Source organism: Eurypyga helias, unplaced genomic scaffold (genome assembly GCF_000690775.1).
Source record: "Eurypyga helias isolate BGI_N326 unplaced genomic scaffold, ASM69077v1 scaffold969, whole genome shotgun sequence".
In the NCBI taxonomy this organism is placed as follows: domain Eukaryota; kingdom Metazoa; phylum Chordata; class Aves; order Eurypygiformes; family Eurypygidae; genus Eurypyga; species Eurypyga helias.
This window is the reverse complement of record NW_010273798.1, coordinates 50938-68543: the sequence shown is the minus strand read 5'-3', so window position 1 is coordinate 68543 and position 17606 is coordinate 50938. Positions and strand designations below refer to the sequence as shown.

At 40.8% G+C, this 17606-nt stretch overlaps 1 protein-coding gene across 1 annotated transcript in view; it reads right to left on the bottom strand.

Annotated features, from left to right (window-relative positions):
* Positions 1-17478, bottom strand: part of LOC104515574 (cytosolic phospholipase A2 epsilon-like) — a 34212-nt gene extending 16734 nt beyond the window's left edge. The window contains exons 1-5 of the mRNA XM_010159596.1: positions 17452-17478; positions 10161-10233; positions 6156-6292; positions 5323-5454; positions 4649-4689 (exon numbers count right to left, since the gene is read on the bottom strand). Of these exons, the coding sequence (XP_010157898.1) occupies positions 4649-4689; positions 5323-5454; positions 6156-6292; positions 10161-10233; positions 17452-17478 (410 nt within the window). The remainder of the gene's footprint in view (positions 1-4648; positions 4690-5322; positions 5455-6155; positions 6293-10160; positions 10234-17451) is intronic.
* Positions 17479-17606: the final 128 nt, after the last annotated feature.

Genomic DNA, 17606 nt, shown 5'->3' with positions numbered 1-17606 from the left:
CTTTCTCTGAAGCTTTGGAGATCAGCTGTGGCTAGAAACAGGTGAGCTGTGTACAGAAGAGCCCTTACTATTCGGGTTGGCAGGGGCCTCTGAATATTTTGCCTTGCTTTGGAGCACTGAATAACATACATTTCTCAGGACTAGCACTGATAACTTCCTTAACCAACCTGCTATTAGATAGTCCCCATCACACAGATAAAGACTCCTATCCTCTCCTGTGTCAAAGTTTGTGTGTTTATGGCCTTTTCTCATGCAGAGTTCAGTATTGCTATGAGAACTGGAAGCGTGTTGTGGCCTGCAGCAAGAAAAGCCCAGAAACAGAGACCCTGGGCAACCTCCCCCTCTAAATATTTACTGAAGGGGATCCCTAACACTGCAGTGGACTCTCTGAGCCCAGGAATCACTTCCCAGCACCTGGTACACATCAAAATGCCTTCTCTTCCTCTTCAGATCATGCCTGGCTTATAACAAAATGGGCAGCATTGTATGGGAAGTTATAGTCACACAGATTCCCATATTACTGTTGGCATTTAGTAGGCAACCGCGCTCTGTTTCACCAGACGATCTGGATTTTTTGATACCTATGCACAAAATTTTAAATCATTCATGTTGGATCCAGCTTCCCCTTCTTTTACTAGCTTGCACATGGTACAGGCTGCTTTTCTGAGCTTTCTAACAATCCAAGAGAAGCACACGGGATAGAGTACTATTTCAATAAAGAAAACTGAATTTACTTCCGAGATTCTTTGGCTGTCATTTTACTCAACTTAAAACATTTGCTTTAAGTGCTCCTTGAGGCCCTGTGACTTCCTGCCACAAATACAGATACAAACAGTACATTTGACTCCCAATGGATGAAGAGCCAGTCAATGCCGAAACATTCTTCCGCGAGGCCCAAAACAAATAGCTAGCATGATCTGCTGGTCCACCCACTCGTGGGGAAAAGCTCTCAAAATAACACAGCAGAACTACAGAAAGAAAAAAGACTTTTATTTCCTAGAAATCATGTTTTTGCCATATTTCAATAATTAATATTTAGCTTTTATACAACTTTTTTTACACCTATTTACATTTCTCTGTGTGTTAAATGGGCTTTGTTTTAAACAGTCTTTCACATTTGAAAAAAAAAAAAAGAGGGGGTGAAGCTGAGATGAAAAGTTGTATAAGAGTGGTCCTTCATTCTTCTAAGAGTTGTCTGAGATGCACCTCCTCAACTTGGGACATCTGAAAGATAGAAACATGCCAAAGTAAGATCAGCAGATCCAGCAAACACCCTGGGGCTCTTAGACCTCTCCTTGGAAATTCAAAGTACCTTTTAGTTCATCAGAAGTCTCTCTGGGGCCCCTCAGTATCAGGGATGGGCTTCAGTAGAAGTCAGAGGGGAGGGGGATGTTGAGGGAGCGAAGCCACCTAGTCCAGCGGGACTCTGGCCGTGTAGCAACTCTTAGAGGCTCATGTTCATGCTGGACCCTACCAGGGGAAATGCAAGGGAGAAAGCCCATGTTACCGTTGATAATCGCGAGAAAAGTAACACTAAAAGCTCTACAGTATGCAAATCAGCAACCTGTGTACAATGCCCTTACCTTTTCTGTCACTGCTGCTCGAGGGCAGCACCTCTCATGCCAGCTGGGCTCGTGTTATGGGCCCATAAAACACTGGGCAGGTGTTTGTAATCCCTTGGCTCAGCTGCTGGTGACAAGGCACTTGGAGGAAGGAGCATGCCTTCCTCTCTGTGTCGATAGGACCAAACATCTGGCTCTCAGTGCCTGCCACAGGTAGCAGCAGAGAGGTGAGCATTTGCAGGTACTGCAGGAGTGGTGTAAAAGGCAAAACTAGAGACGGGATCGGTCTTGCAGTTGTGGAAAACAAGCTACTGAAATGAAAGTTTTCTTCCATTTTAAATAAAAGGCAATGGGAGTGAATGTGGGAACCAATTTCATATAGCCCACCAGTGTATTGTGATGAATTTTTTTTACAATGTTCTTTGTTAAAAATAACACAGAACTCTTTTTTTTTTTTTTTGCAGTGAGGTCAATAGGCAAACAAAAATAGGAGTGACAAAGCAATTATTGTAGGTGAGACCCAGGAAAGTTTCTTGGCCTGGGGTTACACTTCATGTATGATACTACTCATCTGAAATGCTGGAAAGAAAGAAGATGCTAATACAGTAAATCCTGCAATTGGTAAAGTTAAGAATGAAGATGGGGAAGGAGTGAAAAACTACTTCAGAAAAATAGCATCAGACAAACATGCTGCTGGGAATAACTATTCATTTCAGACAAAATGCCGTATTTACAAAAAAACAACACACCCAAAGTATTCTGTTATTGTTTCCTTCACAAAACTAGATTTGTAGAAACTGTCATGCATAGGTAAGTGTACTTCTTGCTAGCGCTATGGTTGGCTCCCCCCCTCTGAAAATTATCTCTAATGTCTGTCAACGTTTCTCCCATCCAGCAATGTCAAAACCCCTTGCCCAAACCTGCTGAGCTTGTCCAACACAGCAGAGGTTGGCTTGGCCAACAGCTTTCTGGTGACCCACCTCAGTTACTTCAGTCTCTCAGACCTTTTCAGGGCTCTTTAGTTCATCACAGGTAGTATGATCCATTGTCGCCGAGTTTAATGCACAAACCCTTTCATTAATTACTCCTGACACCACACTTCTCTATGTTGAGGGGAAAACCCTCTCTCAATATCTACCAAAATCAGGATATTTAATCAATACCGATGTGCTTATAACTTTATTCCAGACTCAACTGATGGGCAGAACAGCACTGATCACAAGGCACATGCAGGAAACGCAAATGAGGGATAGCAGAGGAAATATTGATCTGTCTTCTGACAAGAAGCCCACTTTCCCCAGAGAAGTGCCTTCCCTTTTCTCAGTCCTGCTGGGACCTCACAGGGACATTCCCTGACTTAGGATGCAGCAATTTCTTCCCTTTGCATGTAGAGTTCTTAAGGCCATGACTATGACATTGGTCACCCCTGTACCACACTATGAATGAGAAGAGTGGTTGCTACAGCAAGAACACGTGTGATCCGAGACATGACTGTGATTCTTTTTAAAACCTCTTCTTTACGACTGCTAAGTGTCCTTTTTATCTATACAGTCCCAACCATCATCTTCCAACCAGCAGAATTCCTACTCAGACAACACCTGCAGAAATTGCTATATTTCTGATTTTAACTACTGAACATGTCTCCTGGAAAAGGCAACTGACTGCAAGGTCCAAGAGTTTGACACAGAGCTGGTGCACACATACTCCAAGACAAATTCCAGCCTCCGTCCCCATATGCAAACCCACTCATGCACAACATCCAAGCCAGACAACCTACCTGGACCTCCCTCATCAAAAGAGAGGATTATCATGATTATGAGTCTATGTACCAACTCCATAAGCCATCTTCTGACTTGCAGAGGAAGGAAGACCCTAGACAGGCCATTTGGGGCATCTGCTGGAGCTCCCTTCCCCATTGCCATTACTGATGTCGTGCCACTCCTAGGCTGTGATAGGCACAATCTGTCTTGCTGTTGCTGGGCCTTCTGCCAGTTTTGTTGCACAGTGAATAACAAACAATCCACCCTGGTGAATTTCCATGAGTTGTAGTAAGAGATTCTGGGACTGCTTTATGGAGTCCCAGGGTCCCATGGCTTTTTTGCTTGTGAACACCGGGAGATCTTTCCTTCTCTATTCGTAACACTGAGCTACTGCCCTTTCCCAGTTTCCTCTTTGCAAGTCCCAGTTTCCTCTTCTGTTAGGCATAAAAACATTGTTCAAAATCTCCACCAACATATTATCCTGCTGGGCCTCCTGGAGTGCACTGAATGCCTTGAGAAGGTCCCAGCAGTGCCATCCCTTCTCTAAGGTTGCTTTAACAACACTTTCAGTCCAATAACATAGATCAAATTGGTAACAGAAATCCTTTCAAGTAAATTCCTCAGAGCCATAAAGCATATTATGGATACAGACTAGAACACCTATGATCCTGCACCAGACACCCTCTCTAGTTAGAGCAGATTTCTCCACAGTATGAATTACCTGAAGCAAAAATATCCCCTAAACAGTCAAACTCCACCAACAGCTTTCAAGCCTATCAAGTGAAGCCACTGCTGCTCCTCCAGTTTTCCTGGTTGCTCAGTCCTCAGCCTCCCACAGTGCTCCTTTGTTTATGCAGAATATGTAGTTCCTCCCCCTGATGGAGCTGATACTCAAGTCAACCACAGCTCCCCACGTGTAGCCAGATCAACTTACAGGAGAACATTTCATAATGCTGAGGGTTTGAAAAGCCAGATTCCCCAAGAAGGCAGAGCATAAGACGTTTAGGCTTGGCACTCCTCCTTCTAAGGGTCAAAACTTCCTGAATATCGCAGTTGTCCTCATACTTCCTTATGTATTGATTCAATAACAAAACCAGAAGTTGGTGCCCAGGAGGCAGCAGTCAAAGAGGGCAAAAATTACATTTTACAATACAAAAAATCCAAAACTATGTATTCTGAAATTCTAATTTACTAGACTTGAACGAAAATACCTAGATACTGCTTTCAGAGATGGTAGGTTTAAGAAGCATGTCACAGATGAACCAATTCCCAGACTATTTTTATACAGAATATAACAGTTTATATAGAATTTAGGACTCTACTCACGTGTTCTGCAATGTAAACTCCACCTCCAGCTCTTCACGTCTCTGAAGAGAGGGGGAAAAAGATAGATAGATATATTACTTATACATCATTATACTTCATAGCTTTCATCACACCAGTTACATATAATTTGTAAAAATATATATTTAGAATAGCGCTTAGGAAAGTTCCCAGAACATAGGAATAATTTGCAAAAGAAACTTTGGTGTCAACTGAAGCTATTGAATTTTAAGATACTGAAAAAGCAGTTTCTACAAGTGGGGTTTTTTTTGCAAAATAAATGCCATGAGGATGTAGACGTAGGAACTGCTATTCTGCTAAACCAGCCATTTTTCAGATTTTAATTTGCAACACAAAAAGAATCAGCTGCTTTAATATTACTATAGTTTTAAGTGGTTGAAAATTCAGAACGTGTATCAGAAGCCAATAAACATGCCAGAAATATTCAGAATGAAGTCACCAGTAATTAGTTCGAACTGATTCCATCCTAGATTTTTGTCAGAGACTTGTTCTTAACAAAAACCAGCATGGAGCACTCATACAGGATTTTAAATCTTTCTTAAAAGAGTGCCAAAACACAGTTTAAGTAGATTTTTCCTATAATGAAACACTGTAAAATGTTGTATTTATGTGGAAGGAAAGAATTTTCTTTTGTTCTCATTGATTCCACTGCTTACCTGCGGATTCAGTTGAAACTTCACTCGAACAGTACGCCCTACGGTGAGTTTATCTATGTCGAAGAGAACTGTGCAGAGTTCGTCATCCCTGGTGATCGTGTCTTCATCACAGACCTTTATCTCCAGCACATTCTGCAAAAGGAGTTTAAAAATATCATAGACTTCTTCCTATATCTAAGAGCTCCAAAAGGCAGGAAAATCTCAAGTCTAGGTTTTCCTCCCTCTTCCAGTTTTAAGGAAGAAGGAAAAAGGAGAAAGAAATAGAAAAAAGGAAAGAAATTTGGGAGTATTAGACTTCACATTCATTAACTGCACAGACCCAAAGCAGCAGAATAGTCTGCCCAGGGGAACTGAAACAAGACAGACAAGTCAGGCAGAATATTCATGAATTTGTGAAAAATAACTGTATGAAATGTTTCTACATTTGTTTTATGGCCTTTGGCTCTCAGTGTACAAAACAGGCACAGGTACACAAGCAATGTTTAAAGGATTTCCTTTGCACCACACCTAGAACTAACTGATCTTACTCTTATTTTCCTGTGATATTTATCTTGGGTTTCATTTGTATATGTCAAGACCAGAAATAGGATAGTAAGGCTATATTTTGCAGGGCATTTAATTGCTTCTCACTGCTTCAGTAATACATGTTTAAATAACAAATAGCTGAAAAAGAACAATACCAAGGAGATGTAAGTGATAGAGTTTTTTCTGAGGAATCTTTAACGCTTCCAGTGTTCAGAAACTAGCTACACACTTAAAGGTTTATTGTATTTTTTTTTAATCCTCTGACTATCTGCAGATAGCGAGTGGTGAAAACCACTCATTGTCACTACCTTGACTCGGCGGTCGATCTTGTAGCAGAAAGCTTCATTCCAGACAGGGTTTTTGCTGTTCCTGATGGTTCTGGTCCGAACCTTCTCAGTTGAGGCAGTAGGCAGCCACAGTGTCACGTAGCAATCTGAGAGAGTGACTGTATAATGACAAGATAAGTGATAATGCACCCAGAGAAAGAATTACAGCACTGTGCAGGTTTAACCCTAATAGTACAAAGATAACATGATAGGGGATTTCTTCCTAGAATACACAGGGTGAGGAGTAAACAATATGTTGAAGCACTCACGGGAAAACAGAAACATCCTCACACATTTGCCAGGTTCATTCCCAACAAAGTTTTATTTGAAATAGCACTGTACTCCCCATGCAGTACAAGCACACCTATCCATGCCACCTTTAGCTTTATACTCACGACTATCCAAATAACTGGTGCAAGGTAACGTTGCCAAAACATGAGAATATCTGCCACTCGCACTCACATCTGCTTTAGAATAGCGTCTCTGTTGCTTAGGCAACACACTTCACAACCTGTCATCTAGGCTGCAGGGACACTTGCTTTCTACGATTTCCTCCCCAGATTCGGTACCTTAATGAGTTGAAAGCCTTTATCAAAGTGCTGGCTTTGACGAATTTTTTTGCCAAAAAGTATTCCCCCAAAGATGAAAAGTTTTACTTCCTTATCACAAATCAGAATATGCTAATTTCATATTAATTTATGTATTTGACTAAATTTTTTTTTTAATTTCTGTCTTTCTCAGCAAGTCTTTGGAAAACAAAAATCAGTCTCAGCACCAGGTTAAGTTTCAATTCATCCTATTCCTTCTGACCACTCTAGAAACATCTAGAAACATCTAGAAACATCTTGCCGTTACTCAAGTCTAAGTGTCACCAAAGACAACAGCTCCTTCCATATCCTGACCCCCCATTTTCAGGGAGAACCACCATGGAGTGAGACTTGCAGAAGCCTGACACAGGCCCCAGTGGCCTTTCTCTCATACCTATAATGCAATACATATTCTCCCTATTTCACATGAGCAATGCTCAACCTGTCATCTGGTTCTTACAGCAACCTTGTGAGTCAGAAAAGGACAAATAACCATAGTCAACCCCTGCATCATGCTCAAAACCTGTAACCATGTTATTACATCATATTAAGTACAATTTCCTTCATGTATTTCCTCTTTGTCTCTCAGTAACAACTACAGATTTAGATTTTTCTGCCAACCATATGTTTCCCAAGCTGGGATTTTATCATGTAGTTAATCATGCTATCACCATCAGCAAAACCTTGACAATGACTGCGGGAAGGAAAGCATTTCCAGAACGTTCCCTTAGCCAAACCTGATCAGAAGAGCATGACCGATAAGACATTCAGCAGAGGTACAAGTGTAGGCAGATGAAAATGCAAATGGCGAATGGTGATTAATGCTAGAGCTTCCACTTGCAAAGAGTTTGAGATACACTGATTAATTACTTCACAGTGGCAAGATAAGGATTGAGCAAATACGTACAGGAGAAAACTTGAATGACTTGCCCAAGAACACATAATGCCATCAGGGTCCAAAACACAGTCTAGATTTCAAAGCTTGTACCCAAATTATTGAAATTAGATTTTAAGGAAAACTGACTGAAATTCTTGGATTCTTAAACATCTTTTTAATGCCTCAGAAAAGGTAATGCCTGCCACACATATCCTTCTCACTAAAGACAAAAAAAATGGTTGGGTTGGTTTGGGTTTTGTGGTTTGGTTTTTTTTTTTTTTCCAGAAAACAAATTTTCTGCTAAGAAAATACTCTTGCTGAAAATTTTTCAAACATGTCTGCCAGACAGACTATAAACAAATCCTTGTGAAGCTCAAGTTCTGAATTTGATGCATCTCAAGGGGGTAAAGATATGATGTTCATCTATTCTTGAGACCAGAACACAAGGAAATAAGGCAGTATGATGTGGCACAGATGCTAACAGGCTTCATGAAGAAAGACCACACAATTCACCATGGTAAGAAGTGACTGTGTGCAGTTCATTCCTGACACAATTAATTGAAATATAAGCAGAGGACCTGCTGGAGTACATAAATGCATGTGCATGGTTTGCAGATGAAATTGCAGACTGCCTGGTCTGATCACATATTGGTTGATGCAAATCACCACTTAGGCATTTGAACATCTGGGTTTTGTCAAATAAAAAGACAGCACATACAACTATAAGCCCACAAAGCGTGTGTTTCTGCATATTAAAGCAGGTCTTTAATCTGTAAGAAACCCAGAACTTTACATCTTTTAAGGTGTTCTCACTTGGTCAAATGAGTCAAATCCCTTTTTCAATATGACACAGTAAATATCACCAAGTAGTTTGATCATCTGCCATTTCTAGAGTAAAAAACGTTAAGACAGAAATAGTAAACAAAACATTCAGTAAATTATTGCAGATTTTTTAAAGCTGAAAAAGGAAGAAGATAAATAAGCACAGTAGTATTACATTGCAGAAGATACAGGAGTAACCCAGAATACCACAAGTGAGTGCAGCAGAGGTTTGTTCCCTAAAAGTAATCATTCATTCAAAAATACTGTTGTTAAGCACAACTTCCACATGTTCCAACCATGTTCTTCCTGCCAGAAACCACCAAATCCAACCTCAGATAAGAAGATAGAGTTTTCCTTTACTCTTGACCTATTACATTAGTTTAAATCTCAAAATATGTAGTAGCATAATTAAAATTTACAGCTGGCTTCCTTAAAAACTATGATGTGCTGCATGAAATTCTGAGTGAGCCAGAAGAAATTTAGTTTTGATTGATGTTCAGCAAGATTTTGGTGAAGATATTGTGGACTTTTCTTCTTTGTTTTACATATCACCAGTTTATTCTTATGGTACTTCAATTTTAATTTTCTCATTCTCTTTGTCTTTATTTGGTCTTTTTCTTTCATGCCTTTCCACGTTCTTCACACAGACATTTCACCATTCAAATTTCACCATGAAAGTGACTCAGTGGCATAATTGTATTTTGAAAGGCACCTGAACAAGCCCCAGTGCACCCAAAAGAGTGGGTTGTGGAACAGAAGCTGTGAGGAAGCTCCTCAATGAACTGAAAATTTTAAATTTCAGATTTAAACCAGTCTCTCCCCGAGGTGAGTCAGTGCCATATCTATAGAGTGAACAAACTGTTCTTTCTACCTACTGCAAGTCTCATTCCCCACTGAGGATTTTCATTTTGTATTTGCTGCCACACTGGTTCAACAAGCTGATGCCCACTAGTCTGCAGAGGCAGAGAAGGGGAATCTGGCTATCAACAAACTCTGTTGTCTTCCCTACTGCAGAGATATGTTCTGTCTTGGTCTGTTCTCACTATTAACTCTAGTTCTGTGATCTGGCTATGACATTTTTGTCTTGCAGTCTCTATTCCAGGTATCTTTTTCTCACTTCCCCTCACTATCCCTCGTTTAGACTCCTTTAAAACTCTCACAGTAGCGCTCTGTTTAAATTTTTCTGAATTTTAAATTGTTCCATTCTCCAGGTTAAATAAATTCCCAGACATACTGGATTTTATCATCCCTTCTTGCATATTTATAAATTCTGCAGAAGTAACAGAATGTTTCTGCTTGTATTTCTGGTATTTTCATAGGCTTTCTAACTCCTGCTGATTCTGCATTTGTATCACCAGTCCTCTCCTTTCTTCTGTTTTTTAGGGAATACTCAGGTTTCTTACTCAGAAGTACAAGAGCAGCAGGCCTCTGATCATCAGGTAAGTCTGATGTCACAAGGGTAAGAAATACATCTTGTACAGCGCAGTATGAAAGCCTGAGATCGAATGTACCACTTTGCTTGGGTTAGCATCTTCACACTTAAGAGCAGAAACACTTCAGTATCACAGTAAGAATAACTCTTGCAAACTTGCAGCACATATAATTTTGTTCCTACACAATTTAAGAACAGTAACAATAACCAAATATTTTCATTACTTTAAAGAACTATAAGAAAGATCCAACAATAGTAGAAGTACTCACACAAATCTGCCTTCCGGACATTCCTCACTCTTAGTATTTTTACAGTGAGCAAGTTGAATGGAGATACTGGTCTCTGAACAGCAATTAAAAAGAAAAATAAAGAAGAAGAAAGATGATACTGAGATTAATATTATGATCTATCATCACAGATTACTGTAACCTTGAAGTTCTAAGGACATAGATAAAACAAGGTTTTTAAGTTTGAGCCAATATCATTTATCAAAATAACTGGAGCAGCTGGAAAATTTACACACATTTTTGGCGCAGAACCCTTTTCACACCTGAAACAGAAGCAGCAGATTTCAAAACCACATGAGTTGAGAACAGGTTCTGAGACTTTGATTTGATAAAGATCAGTTCTTTCTAACGGCGCTCCGTTACCACCTCAGTAAACACCCTACAGTGCACACATGGGTGTCCTCATCCCTCACACACCTATGCCTGCAATCGAACAGACTGTGTCTGGGACGCGGTAGCTGTGCAAGGAGAGCTAAGCAACCACCATGCACTAGCTCACACACCAGAAAAAGCTCCTGCGTACAGCCTAAAAGGCCATAAATGCAGCTGACAGTGACAAAATTCTTCTCATGAAGACTGATCCATCTCTTATCTTCAGCCCTGATCCCCAGCAGAAGGCTACAAAACTTTCCCAAGATGATCTTGGGAATTAACTCACAACTCCACTAGATATCAGACACCTTGAGCTCAGAGATATTCTATAACATAGAATTATTCTATAATATTCTATTTATTCTATAATACCTCGTAACTTACATGGCTCACACCAATATACCTTCATCCATCTCTTATCTTCAGCCCTGATCCCCAGCAGAAGGCTACAAAACTTTCCCAAGATGATCTTGGGAATTAACTCACAACTCCACTAGATATCAGACACCTTGAGCTCAGAGATATTCTATAACATAGAATTATTCTATAATATTCTATTTATTCTATAATACCTCGTAACTTACATGGCTCACACCAATATACCTTCATCTTCCTCAGGCTATAAATTAACTCTTTTTTCCCCGTTTCAGCTTGGACATAACTACCTAACATCTTTCTCTCCTCTCCCACACTAACATCTCCTCTGTTTCATAGGCACCATCTTTCCTTTTAAAACCAGTGTGTGTGGAGATCTCATTTCTCTCAACACTTGCTTCAAATTGGTATTTTGCTTTGAGTGTACTGATTCTGTTTTAGAACAGAAACAGGTGGCTTTTGCCCAAAAACTTGTCTGATCTTTTATCTATAGCAGTTGATAAGAACAAATATTAACTCTACCCATAAACGATCTCAATCCTGTATTCACAGACATACTACACCCTAATGAAGTTAACACAATGTCCTAACAAAGACATGGATTTTATTACTTTCCTGAAGTGCCCCTACTAATCATAAGCAGCAAAAGGAAAAACAATGTACTAATATTAACTAATAAAATGTACTGTACTACTATTTCCTTCATACATTCCACATGTTTTGATGGACATTTGTCTTTCCAGCTGTTTCACAATGCTTTGACACTGTTAAGCAACTGGGACCATGATCTGACATTGGACACTAAACACAATGTAATGAAGCAGGTCCTTGTCCTCATCAATGAAAACCTCAGCACCTCTGAAAACGCAGCAGAGATGAAGAACAACCTCCAAGAAACAGCCTGGGGAATCCCTGTCATATCCTCTTGCACTTCCCTTTGCGTAGGCAAGGAGCCTGAAGATGCAGAGTTCAAGGTCAGTGAGACAGCAGCAGGAGGGTTGAAGCAGTCAGAGGTATCGGCACAATTGTTCTGCACTATCTTAACCTGTCCAGACTTTAGCACAGGCCACAGTTTTATGGTGCACAGTTTGCAAGCACTTGAATTGTCAGCTGTGGGACATTTCAGCTGTCTCAAAGAGTATATCACACCCCTACGTGTTCCATTATCCCAAACATGGCTGCAAAGGAGAACTTGGACAGATGCACCCTGAGAGAAAAAAACTTGTCCTTTTGGGGGAAAAAAAACCCAAATAGATTAATCTCCAGTCAAATGCGTCATGCACAGTGTGTATGGTTCAACTGCCAGAACTGCTTTCCTATATGCATTAAATAGAACTGGATAAAACACAGAAGCAGTCCTAGGCACATGAACAAAGAGCCAAGGCTTGTCTATCCCTGTCAAACCTACTGACATATTTGTTACGTTTATGCTTGGTCCTTGTGCTCCTACCCAATTGACATGGTTTAGCCCCAGTCAGCAACTAAGCACCACACAGCCACTCGCCTCCCCTTCCCACCCCCCAGTGGGAGGGAAGGAATCGGAGCAAAAAGACAGGAGAACATGTGGGTTAAGAACAGTTCAATAATCAAAAAATAAATGAAATAAAATGATACTAATACTATTACTACTAATAATATGTAATGAAAATACGACCACTAATAATAAGTAATGAACAAAGGAAAAACAAAAAAAGAGATACAACCGCTCACCACCATCCAACCAACACCCAGCCAGTCCCTGAGCAGCGATTGCCCCTCCTGGCCAACTCCCCCAACTTTATGTAACAAGCATGATGTTTGATGGCATGAAATATCCCTTTGGTCAGCTGTCCAGGCTGTGTCTCCTCCCAGGTTCTCGTAAAAATAAAAAAAAAATAATAAAAAAAAGCTTTACAAGCTTCTTGTAAAGAAAAAGCTGGGAGGACAGAAGCAGTATGACAAACTGAAAGTCTTTAATAAAAATATTGCTTGACAAGAACTAAAGCCATCAGTATGTTGTCAACATTCTTCTCAACACAAACCCAAAACATAGCTTCATACTAGCTACTGTGAAAAAAATAACTCTATCCCTGCCAAAACCAGCATACCAACAAATCCTAAATATTTTTGTCCTCAGCAGCATTCTGCCAGCAGCGGAAGTGGAGCATATCTACACCCAGGAGGGATGGGACTTGCATCCCTTGAATACAGAAGAACGGACTTGAGCAGAAGTTCCCCATCCCAGGGAAGTGCTATAACCACTAGGCTGGACAACATTTTTAAGGAATAACCTTTGCTCGGTTCTTTGAAAACAAGCATCTAGACCTCTGTGCATCTCAAGTGAACGGTGGTACCTCCCCGCAGCCCTAAGTGGCACACAGAGATAGGACCCAAGAAGGTGTTTCTGTACTCAGTTGTCCCTATTAGCAGGATGTACCTATTTATGCAGTTCCCTGCTCAGCTGTTATAATTCTCATTCTGGTGTATCTAACTCTCCAAACTTATCAAATCAATCCTCAGTCCTTCACAGTCCATTCCCATACTAGAGACTTGCAAGTCAGGCCTTATAGCTCCTAACATTTAGGTGGATGAATGCTTTGTCAAGCCTACCTGTCAGCAACTTACTCCATGTCATACACAAAAACCATCAAGGGCGTATCTTAAACTGGATAATCTGCTAGTAATAGGCAACAACTTCCACATCTTTCCCTTTAATGTGATGCTGACCATAATGCAGACTGGGTAAGTTCTGAGGCCAGAAGCACCCCAAGTCAGTTATTACGCACACTTCGACTTTCAGCTTCTGTATTTATTTTGTCTGAGACATGATTGTTACCTCATAAACCGGAAACACAAGCCAGGCATTTTAATAATCACTGTTGAAACTACTTAAATACATGAGACTGCAAACGTACGACTTGGTCACACTATTCTACGTCAGATAAAAGTTCAATTAAGTCCTGTGGCACACTTGTGCAATCCTGACCAATCTAGTTCCAGGGAAGTCAATAGGAGTGTTCCCATATGTGAGTATTTGTCCATATGAATAAAAGTTCCATAACTGGGTTCTAAAACTGCTCTGCTTCAGTAAAATTCCATGTTTAAAAAAAACCTCTATAGTGGGTTTGGGATTTTGGTTTTTTTTTTTTTTTTTGAGAAGACTAGAGTAAAACACATACAACTTTCCAAAGTTACAAGAGAAAAAGCAGTTATCAAAGTAAAACAGCACATCAGATCTGTTTGGAGAAGAACACTCTTCCCTTAGCTTTCTCTTCAAAAGGGAATAGAAGTCTCACCACTACCTTAAAAACTGGGAAGACCAACAAATAAAACACTCAGTCCTGTCAGAAAGAGTGGCAGGTCTTTAAAACACAGATCATTGCCTTGCTTCTGACCTGGGTCAGCTATGCGGCACCTTTTAACTTCAAAGAGTTCTGGAGCCTCAAGGGCAGGTAGGATCTCATTATGTTACTACCTTTACCACCTCAGGCAAGGTCAAATGCATAAGAAACACTTTTCTTTGCACTACATGTTTTGTATTTATTTCACTCATTTTAAAATATCCCATAGTTGGGTCATATTAAGTCAGTAGAAGTCACTGAGGTTGTTTGAGAATAAAAAGAAATGGAGCAGCAGTGACTCAAGGCCTGATTCCTTCCAAGAGCTATGTAAAACTTGTGTGGCTTTAGACTGCCATTTTCATGTGATTTTCCTTCTTTCCTGTTTGCAGCTCCACAGCTGGGTTTGCATGTTAGGATAAATCCAAATCTTGGAAGAGAAACTAAGCCAAGCATTTCCACAGTTTAACAGCTTTTTCTCAAGACCACGCTTGCTTAGAATCACAGAATGGTTTGGGTTGGAAGGGACCTTACAGACCATCTAGTTCCAACCCCCCTGCCATGGGCAGGGACACCTTGCACTAGACCAGGTTGCTCAAAGCCACATCCAGCCTGGCCTTGAAGACATCCAGGGAGGGGGCATCCACAGCTTTTCTGGGCAACCTGTTCCAGTGCCTCACCACCCTCCCCGGGAAGAACTTCTTCCTGATATCTAATCTAAACCTCCCCACTTTCAATTTAAACCCGTTACCCCTTGTCCTGTCACTACAGGCCCTTGTAAAAAGTCTCCCCCAGCTTCCTTGTAGCCCCTTCAGGCACTGGAAGGTGCTATAAGGTCTCCCCGGAGCCTTCTCTTCTCCAGGCTTTGTTCAGGCCCAACTCTCTCAGCCTGTCCCCATAGCAGAGGTGCTCCAGCCCTCTGAGCATCTTCGTGGCCTCCTCTGGACTCGCTCCAACCAGTCTGTATCCTTCTGATGTTGAGGGCCCCAGAGCTGGACCCAGTATTGCAGGTGGGGTCTCTCATATTATTTTGACATGTTACAATAATTGGAGTAATTTAAAAATTATTACTTTTTTGCCTGTCAGTTTAAGGGCACTACTAGCATTTTCTTGCCAAATATTTTACATATTCCCTTTAATTTAAATGGCCACTCAAGTTTAAATCACATGCATTCCATGGGTTGCCCTGAAACTGCCTCTGATAATGAAAGCTGACTTCCTTAACTGAGCCATTGAGTAACAAAACCCAGCTCAGATATATTATGCTTATATATGTATTATCATAGATACCAACTTTCATGGAGAACAAAAGGTTCAGATCCTTCCAGATTTTTGCCTCTGTGAGCCCTGAAGAGTCAAGGCAGAAAGAAGGGGTTCTGGGTCCTACTCTGAACTGTATGTACTATATTCAGGTCAGTTCTGCCACCCCAGATACCTTAAGCCAAGAGGCACAATCTAAAGCCAGTGAACTGTACAGGTGTCACAGCTGAAGACCTACTAACAATGTAAAAAGCATAAAGGATTATAAAACAAACAAAAAAACCCAGCTTGATCTTCCAAACATAGGCTAAGTTTAAAGGATGGAAAGTAGCAAAGTTCATGACCCCAGCATACTACTTCAGGGCTCCAAGACTGTACACAGAGGCCTAAACATCATTTTAAAAGCTACTTTTTGAAGAAACTCTTCAAAGCCTTTGCTTTACCACAGCGTTTCACTTTGAACAAAGAAGGTAAGTGGCTCTCAGGCGCAAACGAGCATCAGATACTATCACCAGAAGCAAGCCTTCATGAGACAAAATTGACCACCGTTGGGGAGAATCTCTGTGTCACTGCAATCCCCCACATCGAACCAAAGCCCAAGACAAACTAGGCTGGGAAACCCCCGACGTCACCGAAGCTGGGACACAAGCCCATCTTTCCAACGACAGAACCCCAGAGAGTTACAAAAGATACTGGCAGCACCAAACCCATTGCAAGTGTCTGAAGACAGCCCCATCCTGTTGCCACTGCCGTTGTTCCTATTTGCTGGCTCATAGCAGTTTATCTGATATATTTTCCTTTATGTTAATTCCTGTTAATTGCCCAGGGAGGCTTCAATTGCCTATGCAAAGAATTCACCCTCAGCTCAGCCTTTTCAAAACACCTTGTTGCCCTATTTTTGCATTCCGAGTTTGGGCACTGTTCCCACTCCTACCAAGCTGATGAGATCAGGCTTGTCAGAAGGCTGAACGCACATATTTATTCCACAGTTTTACCCATTCTGATGCTGTGTTTTTAAACACCATGTTACACAGAGGACTGCAAGCTCTATGACAATTCATTACAGCACAAAGAAAGACTGCAAGGCATACTAGAGCACTAAGAACAACTGAAAGACCTGTTTAAACAAAGCCTTCTTGCAAAGGAATAACATATAAAATGAGTGGGTGTTTCATCCAAAGAAATCAAAACACAAAAAAAGGGAGGAATCAAAGATTTAATATAGGTGAAGTACAAATCAGTCCAGGTACCACGGCAACACCTACTCACAGAATCACAAGCATCAGACGCCAGACTATTTAGAGTTTACTGAAAGACAAGGCAATATTTCATCTACAGTGTTGAAGTCGCACCTCAGCTTTTCAGTGCTCAGTAAATATTGCAGTACAGTTTTCCCCCGAGCCATTGAATTCCTAACATGTTTTCTTATGATCTACATTCAGCACTGGACAGCATTTAATGAAGGGCCGGCTAATTACTACCTACCGTTCTCACCGCTGGTGCTGAGGTGCTCGTAAAAGTCTAGGAAAAACAACACAAGGCAAAGTTAAGAAAACTAAGCTACACGTTAAACTCTTATTTTAGGCTGTAATAAACATCCCACGTTCAAAGACATACTTAGAGCTATGCTCAATAACACTTGTCAGGTGCTTTACTGACCACCAAACCCATCACAACTCTGTGCCAGCCTCTTATTTCCTTAACATGAAGCTTTATTTTAAGGAAGCACTATAAAAAACATTGTTAGCCCTAAAACATAGCTTGAAAATGCAGACATGCCGAAAGGTTCTGTAAAAGGCTAGACAAGCAACAGTGAGATATGAGGAACAGCAATCTCGCTTTCCATGGACTGCCCGTACACCTTAAACAGCTTGTTCTCCTCTGTGAACTGAACTGGAACATCCGTCAGTTTTACCCACTCAACCTTGCTATCAGCTTCTTTTGCTTACCTCATTTGAACTTAAATTTGATCCCATTGCAGCCCCAGTTGCATGTAAGTCCAATGTTAAAAGATCCGGAGTCTTAGAGCTGGCAGGAACTTCTCATGCAGATTAGGGGTGGAGGAATAGGGATTTTATGATGAGGTTCTCCCGCCCCACCCCTT